At 34.1% G+C, this 10,185-nt stretch overlaps 1 protein-coding gene, 1 long non-coding RNA gene and 1 pseudogene across 2 annotated transcripts; all 3 read left to right on the top strand.

Moving 5' to 3' along the window:
- The first annotated feature begins 705 nt into the window (after positions 1–705).
- On the top strand, positions 706–1,456 carry LOC141701706 (uncharacterized). The gene is made up of 2 exons (XR_012566877.1): positions 706–768; positions 1,280–1,456. It is a non-coding gene; the product is annotated as an uncharacterized LOC141701706 (long non-coding RNA).
- Positions 1,457–2,348: 892 nt separating this feature from the next.
- Positions 2,349–5,456, top strand: LOC141701711 (small ribosomal subunit protein uS15-like). Its single transcript, XM_074505343.1, has 5 exons — positions 2,349–2,474; positions 2,863–2,935; positions 3,417–3,554; positions 3,641–3,828; positions 5,052–5,456. The coding sequence occupies exons 1-5, from the start codon at positions 2,452–2,454 to the stop codon at positions 5,083–5,085; spliced, it is 456 nt and encodes a 151-aa protein (XP_074361444.1). The 5' UTR covers positions 2,349–2,451; the 3' UTR covers positions 5,086–5,456.
- On the top strand, positions 5,240–9,397 carry LOC141701710 (pentatricopeptide repeat-containing protein At2g45350, chloroplastic-like; annotated as a pseudogene).
- The last annotated feature ends 788 nt before the right edge of the window (positions 9,398–10,185 follow it).

Genomic DNA, 10,185 nt, shown 5'->3' with positions numbered 1-10,185 from the left:
ATTGTATGCTCTGGACTCAAGTGATGCCTGCATATTCATTAAGATTTAGCTTCATTTTTTTCGGTTGCATGTCACTATGACCTAGACTTTTACAAAACCCTGTTCACAAATTTGCCAAATAGTGAACCTAATGAATTTCTTTGGTATGTTATGCAGTTCTACACATTTCTTGAGACCACTCTTGTGACCTTATCGTTGCTATCACATTTTATAATGTTCTTTACTGATGAAGAGATACCTGGATCGCCAAGCAGTCTTGCGACCACTTTCCTTGCATTTGGTAAGATTTACTACCACTACCTGTGCTGGATGACTTGCATTGACATAGCACTGTCTATTTTGTTTTGTCAGGGCCCCTCTTTTTCTTTCACATATATATTAACATGATATTTTTTTTTGCATCCAGTACTAAATCTAGCTTTTGCGTTGAGTGTTTTCGGATTCCTGATAATGCACATATCATTGGTGGCTGGTAATACTACAACTATTGAGGTATAATTTGCTTCTATGCTATATCTTGTTAAACTTAAATGATGAGCATGGATGTCGTACTTGCACATTTCTTTAATAAATTATCTATGCATATTGATAGTATCTGCTTTCAAGTTGTGTCTAACATACCTCAAGGACTATATAGTAAATGAACTAAAATAAGCAACTGATGTTTTAGTTGTAAAAATGAATGACTTGATGATTTTGCTCAGGCATACGAAGCAGACCACTCCAAAATGGCGATTCGACCTCGGCCGAAAGAAAAATTTTGAACAGGCGAGCTTCCCTTACTATCTCACAGCAATGTTCATAGTGGCATTGATTTAAGCTATTTACGGTGCATGACTGGTGTGAATATCAATTTTTTTGTTCGAAGTCATTGCTACACATTTCTAGGGCATAGATGGAACTATAATTCGTTTATATATACAAGGTTTTAAGTTCTCATGGAACTATCCTCTCTACTCGTATGAATAGGGTTAAGTCATGCATATATCTTATGCTCCCTAGACCTTACTTGTAAGTTGGACCTGCTGTTTGGTTTGGTCTTAAAGGGGTAAAATTATAGGTGCGGAATCGATAAGTTATTGATTTTGCCGGAGAAGTCTATAATTTTAAACGACCAAAGCCACCATGTTGAACCTCTTGAAACCTTTGTGAGAAATATGAGAAGCATACATTTTAATGGTGTTCCAAAATTCTGTTGATTAATAGCTTTCTAGTCAAGTTACCGGTGTAATCCTTGTGTTGGATACTTATGAGTACAATTTTGGTGATTGTTCCTCAGGTGTTCGGAATGGACAAGCATTACTGGTTCATCCCAACTTACTCGGAAGAAGACATAAGAAGGATGCCTGCCCTTCAGGGTCTTGAATATCCGTCAAAACCTGAATCAGATGGCCTAGAGTTTTAGATAATGGCCATCCTTCCTTGGAAGTTGTAATGGAAGCTCTGCGACTACAAAGTTTTCATCAACCGTCATGCAATCAAAGGAATTTTATTTTTACGGCAAAGTTCAAGTGCAAGTGTATTATACGGCAAAGTTTGGATTGTACCACGCACTTAACAGGCCTCCAATTGATTTTTATATTGTTTTTTCTACCTCGATTGGCTACTGTAAAATATGGCATGCAGAAGATCTTGTATTTTGAAGATATGTAAATTATTATTGGCAGCATGTTCATGTTAGAGTGTATACAAATGTAATAATTTTCATATAAACTCACTTCACACAGGCCATGGTTATTGTAATTCAGGCCATTGTATGAAGCACTTGAAATTCGATATTTATAATTTATTACACTTTATTGTATTCCGTAAAATTAATTCAAAATTAAGCGGTTGTAATATCGAATTTATATTTTATTACACTTTGTTGCATCAGTAAAATATATGTCACCCCTGCATGTCACATCGGTACGGACATACCAAGATGAGTATGATGTCAATTAGCCAGACATGCATTTTCATGATTGGGCATGCCTTTTTACTATTATTTTTTATTTTTTAATAATTATTTAATATTAGAAATATCCAGAAATAACCAAATATAATTTTAAAATATTTATATATATTTTAATATCTAAAAAAGTTACTAATTTAAATGAGTATTATGATGGTATTTTGGTTGTTACTGTCAACTAATTTTAATTTTGTATTCAAATTTCCTGTATATTAGTATAATAATTATTTATTAAATTTTATTATATTTAAGTTATTTAGGCATGGGTTTTGATAAAATATAGACATGCATCCGGGAAGTCTCGGTGCCGCTGAGGAATGAAATACAGTTTGGACCTAAATTAGGATATATAGGTAGAGCCCATGATTAGGATATACAAAAGCCCAAAATGCATTCCCCCTGTCATCACTCATCATATACACACAAAACCCTAGTCTAAATCTCCCCAATTAATCGCCCTTAAGAGCTTCAACCTCACTCTTCTCACCGCCGTCGCCATGGGTCGTATGCACAGTAGAGGGTAATCTCTCTCTCTCTCTCTCTCTCCCTCCCTCCCTCCCTCCCTCCCTCGCTCTCTCTGTCCCCCCCCCCTCTCTCTCTCTCTCTCCCTCGCTCCCTCCCTCCCGCTCTCTCTCTCCTCCCCCCTCTCTCTCTCCTCCCCCTTCTCTCTCTCTCTCTCCCTCCTCCCTCTCTCTCCCCGCTCTCTCTCTTCCCCTCCCTCTCTCTCTCCTCTCCTATCCCTCTCACCCTCTCCTCCCCCTCTCTCTCTCCTCCCTCTCTCCCTCTCTCTCTCTCCTTCCATCCCTCTCCCCCTCTCCTTCTCTCCTATCTCTCTCTCCCTCTCTTTCTCTCTTTTTATCTCTCTCTCTCATGTTTAATTAAAGTAATATTTGATGATTGTAAAACAGTAAGGGTATCTCAGCTTCAGCTCCGCCTTACAAGAGAACTCCACCTAGCTGGTTGAAAATCTCTCCTCAAGATGTATGTATATATTATTCTATTATTACATTTCTTTTTGCTTATTTTTTGTTTTAAATACTTCTATACATGTTTCGATATTTATCCTTAATTTGATTAAAATGTTGTAGGACCAGTTTCAAAATTAAAGTTTGAATTGAACCTGTAATTATCAAGACGTGAAATCGTTATTTATATAAAAAAATATATAGTGTAGATTCTACTTGGCAGTAATGTTTTCATTTTGCAATGTAGCGTCAATGCAGTGGAGTATATTAGAGTTGTCGTATTTAGTGCACTGAACATACTCCCATACTAAATTACTTTAGATTGCGAGTTAGGTTTTAGTGTTAATGTGCGAAATGTATTGTTCAAATGCCTATGTTTATAAGCAAAAGATAGCCGTAGTTTTTGTAGGTAGTTCTGTTGAAATGATAATTTCCTCATTTCGTTTTTTCTACGATTAGTAATACGTGTTTGAAATTTAATGTCTGCTTGATTATAGGTTGATGACAATATATGCAAGTTTGCAAAGAAGGGTCTTACACCATCTCAAATTGGTGTGATTCTTCGTGATTCTCATGGGATTGCTCAAGTGAAGAGTGTAACTGGAAACAAGATTTTGCGCATACTCAAAGCACATGGTACTTGTTATTCTTTTATGTTGAATGCTATTCTGTTTTCAATTAATCAGGCTTATAAAATTCTTTGTTTCTTATGAATGCCTAGGGCCTTGCTCCTGAAATTCCTGAGGACCTTTACCACCTCATCAAGAAAGCAGTTGCTATCAGGAAGCATTTAGAAAGGAACAGAAAGGACAAGGACTCTAAGTTTAGGTTGATTCTCGTTGAGAGCAGGATTCATAGACTTGCTCGGTACTACAAGAAGACCAAGAAGCTTCCTCCCGTCTGGAAATAGTAAGTTGTAGAATTTTTCTAATGCAGTGTAACTTCTTTTCAAATCTGCTTGTTTTTCTCTTGGTGTTCTGTGAGTTACTTAAGTATGTCATTTTAGCTGAAAATGTGAAGGGAAATAAAACATCTAGAACAAAACATATAATCTTTTTATTGATAAACTTCTTTTGGGTGTTTTCTTTGTCATGGATTTAGAAATAATGTTAATATCTTTGTTTTCATTAGATTAAGTTGTTGCCAAACTTCAATTATTGCATTCTTGCTTTAGTTTATCTACAAGATGTATCTTCCATGTTTATGAAATCTTAGACAGAATATGCTTGTTACCATGAAAAAAAAGTCAAGGAATGGGTTTCCTGTTATAATGGTTTTTAGGATGATAACTACATATTACCGCTTGTGTATAGCAAATTTGCCAAGTTCTGTTTTGTTCTGACGTCGATAGAAGCTTATCACTAGAATTTGTTATGTTCTGTGAAAGTAGTTTGTGAGTCTATAAGAGCTTAAGAAGCAGGGATACTTGGGTCACGTGCCGAGTCCCCGTGTCGGATACTTGGACACACGTATCCTCGTATCGGACACATTGATTCTTTGAAAATACTAATTTGAAAAATTATTTTCAGAACTTATTGTCCAAATCTATGTCAACAAACTATTTCACAAAATTAAGGATCCATGTATATTAGTTATTACAAATTTATCAAGTCTCATATTCATTTCTGCATAAACTAAAATATTTTACTTGTTTTTTTTTGTGTTTCAGATTAATAAATTATTCTCAATTTTTGGTTTTGTTAATAGGTTTTAATTTGATTAACATGAAATATTTGTAAAAAATTAATTTTTGTAAGACGTGCCCCCCCCAAACCAGAATCCCCATATTATTAGATTTGTCGAATGCACCGCATTATGCACTCCCGCACCCGTGTCCTTGCTTCTTAGATAAGAATGAATGCACCAGAAAATGTGCTACTGGCGAAGCATGTTGAAATTAGTAAAGTTGGTCTAATGTTTTTAGCAATCCTTTTACTGCACCACATCTTTCTTTCGTGTCTTGTAGCTCAATTCCCTCCATTAGTTTCATCTTTCTATTACTTAATCCACTGTAGCTTATTTCTATTTGAAACATTCAAAATTAATATAGTTAATGGGACATGGTATCTGTATAATTTTCTACCTGACCCTTTATCCAATGCTTTCTCACTTGGATTTATTTCTCCTTGCAGCGAGTCAACCACCGCCAGTACTCTTGTGGCATAGACAGGAAAATTTTGTTTAGAAGTTGGGATTTGGAAAATTATGTTTTTTTTTGTGGGACTTGATATCTACGCATTTTAGGATTTTGATGTTTCGTGTAGGACTAGAGTTGTTCTAAGGATATAATAAATATATTCAACGTTCTGAATTTTGCTGAAGTTGTCGTTCCTGTTAACCATTTTGAAGCATTATCAGTCTAAGAACTCGATGCATATGCTAGAACTTCTAGAGATGATGCATAAGATTCATATATGCTCTCTGCTCTCTCCTGTCTCCGCAATATACATAGGTAAGCGTATTATAGATTACAATCGCTTCTTTGCAGATTGTATTAAGTACCTTAAACACATATAAAAAGACGTGTCTTCATTGAATTTTTTGATATACACTACATACTACATAGTACATACTAACATGCTCGCCCATATTTGATTAGTGATAGATATTTTGTACTTAATACCATAAAAATTCTTACGGTTTTTCTATTACGTGCCCACAAGGAAATTAAGCCAATTTTCATTGGTTTCTTCTTTATAATAGTGGTAGACTCTCCGTATTCACATCAACTCCACAGATAAAGTAGCTTAAAATATAAGTTTCTGCGCTTATCATGTGCATATGATAGTAAAAAATCGAAATTATTATATTTTATAATCCATACTAACAAAACATAAAATTTTGATTCTTTTGTCGAAAATAACTGTCCAGCTTTATATTTTTATGTTCAAATTGACAAAATTTTGACCCAAAAAATCACATGTAATACAGAATCGTAAAAATTGTAAAAATATATCAAATAATTTCAAACACATCAGTTTAAAATTGCTAGAGAGCAATTAAAATTTCTGATCAAATTGACAAGCAAAAAATCGAACCATATCGTTACCGAAAGAAATATAAATTATCAGGCTGCGACAAAAAAAAATTATCAGGCAAAAAGTGAAAAATCTAAGATGCAATTTTAAGTGTTCAAAAATCCCCGATTCAACCGATTAATCCTCTGCAAATTACCCGACTGATTTGATTTTTGAAATACGATTAATTCTTGCGAATTTTTTTTATGGAGTATATATAATTATTTATTAAAATTAAAATACTATATTAATTTAAATATGAATAATTATAGAAATAATGATATAATAAATATATATTTGTTGATAAATAACTAATATAATCATAATAATATATTAAATATAATCTAATATTATAATATATCTGATTTTTAGTGTGATTAATTGTCCGATTAATCGCGAATTTTTAATTAATCCCAAATCAGTAGTTCTACCAATTTTTCCCGATTTTTATTTTTACAACACTGGCAATTTATCGTATATACAGGTGGTATGGACTCTGGACCCAGCTTTATCTTCTCTTACAGGAATCTCTAGTTTCTAGCTTCAACTCACTTGTAATAAAATCTTCAAAATTTTATGAATCTCTGTGCAAATTTGAACCAACCATGGAACTCAATACACTCCACAACTACACTCTTCCCTTACTGCAAGACACAAGCAGACATAAACCAACTCCATGCAAGACTTCTAACTACAGGTCTTATAAAAACATTCTTGTTTTACTACAAAGCTCATTTTAAGTTCACTTCTGCACATTACACTCCACTCATTAAATTTGCTCGTTATGTGTTGAATTTTAGAACTGATGGTGACCCTTTTGTTTGGAATTTGGTTTTGAAGTGTTTTTCTCATGGTGATGAGCCTGTTTGAGGCTGTTGTGTTGTTCTGTTTGATGCTTGAGAAGGGTGTTTTTTTCGATAAGTTTTCGGTTTCTTTGGTGTTGAAGGCTTGTTGTAGGATGGGGGTGGGGAATGAAGGGGTGATGATTCATGGAGTGTTGAGGAAGGTTGGATTTAAGGGAGAGTTGGTTGTGGAGAATGTTTGATTTGTATGTACTGTAAATGTGGCCTTGTTGAGTTTGGTAGGCAAGTTTTTGATAAGATGGTAGTTAGAGATTCTGTTTCATTTAATTCGATGATTGATGGATATGTTAAGAATGGGAAGGTGGAGTTGGGGAGGGAGGTGTTTGATTCCATGCCGGTTGAGTTGAGGAATGTGGTTTCTTGGAATTGTATGATTTGTGGGTATGTGGATAGGTTTGAGAGTGCTTGGGAGTTGTTTAAGGGAATGCCGGAGAGGGACTTGATTTCGTGGAATTTGATGCTTGATTGTTGTGCTAAATGTGGGAAGATGGAAGTTGGTTATGATTTGTTTAGGAGAATGCCGAAAAGGGATGTGATTAGTTGGGCTAATATGATAGATGGGTATGGAAGATTAGGTTGTGTTGATGTTGCTAGGGGTTTGTTTGATGATATGGGTGAGAGGGATGTAGTTTCGTGTAATGTCATGGTGGCGGGGTATGTTCAGAATGGGTATTTTAAGGAAGCTTTAGAATTGTTTCATGATATGTTACGCGAAAGAAAGTTTTGTCCTGATCGTACAACCTTGGTGATTGCTCTTTCAGCAATTGCACAATTAGGAAACATTAAGGAAGGAATTGCAGTGCATCAGTACTTGGAGAAAAATGGTTTTGTTGTTGAGGGAAAACTTGGTGTAGCCCTTATCGACATGTATGCAAAATCTGGCAGCATAGAGATCGCTATACAAGTTTTTGAGAATATAAAAGAGAGAAGTGTTGATCATTGGAATGCTGTGATTGGTGGGTTGGCAATCCATGGATTAGGCGAAGTAGCATTTGGTTTGTTCATTGAAATGGAGAGGCTCTGTGTACAACCAGATGACATTACATTCATCGGAGTTCTGAATGCTTGTGGCCATTCTGGCATGGTTAAAGAAGGCATGATATGTTTTGAGATAATGAGAAGAATTCACAAGTTAGAACCTAAACTACAACATTATGGATGCATGGTTGACATACTTGGCCGAGCAGGGTACGTAGAAGAAGCTGCAAGGTTTATACAGGAAATGCCAATTGAGCCAAATGATGTGGTTTGGAGAACTCTGCTTAGTGCTTGTAAAAGTCATGAAAATTTAAATATTGGAGAGCCGGTGGCCAAGTATCTGATTCAGAGGGATCCTCATAATTCAGGTTCATACGTTCTTCTATCCAATATGTATGCTAGTTTCAGTATGTGGGATTGTGTAAGAAATGTTAGGACAAGAATGAAAGAAAGAGAAATTGAAAAAGTTCCAGGTTGTAGCTGGATTGAACTCGAGGGAGCTGTTCATGAGTTCCTCGTGGGGGACAGATCGCATCCTCAAGTACAGGAAATATATTCCTCGTTAGACAAATGGCACACGATTAACTCAGAGATATCATGTTGTAAATACTGATGTAACTGGGAACTGGTTGCAAACACGGTATTAATCCAAGCACAATCCTTCTAATTTTTGTTTAATCTTTTCATAAGAATTCATTGAGCACTGTCCCAAATGAGCCTGAATAACCTGAGGTCCAGATGATAGGGGAGCAGCTGAGCAGGTATTAAATATATAGTGCTTCGATGTTCTGCCTTCAAATTTTCATAAAGAACATGTGGCGGTAAAATCTGCCATTGCCTCAACCTTTTAGGCCTTTACTAATAATGATCTCATTTTACCAAGTACATCTGGTTTTAGTATCGGTTGCTTTATTAAGTTGAATCTTAAGTGTAATGAGAACTATAAGGAAATAAGTATACCTCTCCCAGGCATGGGTCATATGCATAGTCGAGAAAATCAGCTGCAATCAGGAAGCAGGAAGCAGGAAGCATTTGATAAGCAATAGAAAGGACAAGGGCTCCAAGTTTAGGTTGAGTCCAAGTTGCAGGTATTGATTATATAGTGCTTCAATGTTCTGCCCTTTAAATTTTCACAAAGAAATGTGGTCATAAGATCTGTCTCAGTTGGATTTATGTCTCCTTGCAGTTAATCAACCACCGTCAGGACGTCTGCTCGTGGTCGTAGAAAGGATAAATTGGTTTGGAAGTTGGATTTTGAAACTCATGGTTTTGAAAACTCCAAAGTGAGACTTAACATTTAAGCATTGTAGAATTGTCATTTTTCCATCTAAGACTCTGAGTTGTTCTAAGGATGTTATAAACATATCTGGTGTTTCGAATGATGTTTATTGTTTAAATGCATTTTGCTGCTGCATCTGAGAACCTGTGAAGCATTATTGGTCCAAATGTTCTGGTGATTGAATAGCAAGTCTCCACAGACATGAGACTATGAGAGGGTGGAGAGTTTAGACTTGTAATCCCCTTATTTAATTTGGTATAAATTTTGTTCAGAGTTGTGCTCATATTTGAATCTTACCAAATTGAATCAAATTCCAATCCTTCCAAATGTAATTTCGTTTCTACTGAATTCAGAATATTAGAGCTTGAATAACTGAAGTGGATAATTCGTTACTAGATCCTGCTATAACCTATAAGCCTTGTAAAAAAAACATCAGAATATTAATGTATTTAAGTTCTAAGAGCCATTATTTTTTTTACAAACTAGTGTAATTGTCAAAAACTTGATCTTTATTATTATTATTTTTATTATTATTATTATTATTATTTTATAATTTTAAAAAATTACGATTTACCCACTTTTCTTAAGATAAAGAGAAAATTGCAATTTGCACACTCAAACAAAGTTGAAAAAACAATTTTGTATCAGAACTTTCGGAAATACAACTTGCACCCCTCAACTTCAATTTACTAATCCAGTATGCATCATTTTGCAGATTATAATTAAAATAATAAGGGGTAAAAAGGGAACTTTATTTTAAAATATAAATAAATTTTAGTTAGAATTTCAAAAATAAGTTAAAATATTTATAAAAATGATTTCTTGTATATTAAATATTAATATTGATCAGAATATTTTCATTAAATGCACTTTAAAATCATAACGACGTTAAAGACTTTAAAATGAAATAATTACATTAAATTAAATATATATAAAATATATATAAAAAAATTATTTTGAATTTAATTTTGGTAGAATTATATAATTTTTGGCATTAATAATATTACTAAAATTCAAAACTCAACTATATAATATTATTCAAAAAATTTAAAGATATTATTTTATAGTTATAATAATAAATTCAATTTTTAATATAATCTGAAAAATAAAAAAATAGTTTAGTTAATAT

Source organism: Apium graveolens, unplaced genomic scaffold, assembly GCF_009905375.1.
Source record: "Apium graveolens cultivar Ventura unplaced genomic scaffold, ASM990537v1 ctg4305, whole genome shotgun sequence".
Lineage (NCBI taxonomy): Eukaryota > Viridiplantae > Streptophyta > Magnoliopsida > Apiales > Apiaceae > Apium > Apium graveolens.
The sequence above is the reverse complement of the archived record's forward strand: the minus strand, read 5'-3'. Positions and strand labels throughout refer to the sequence as shown.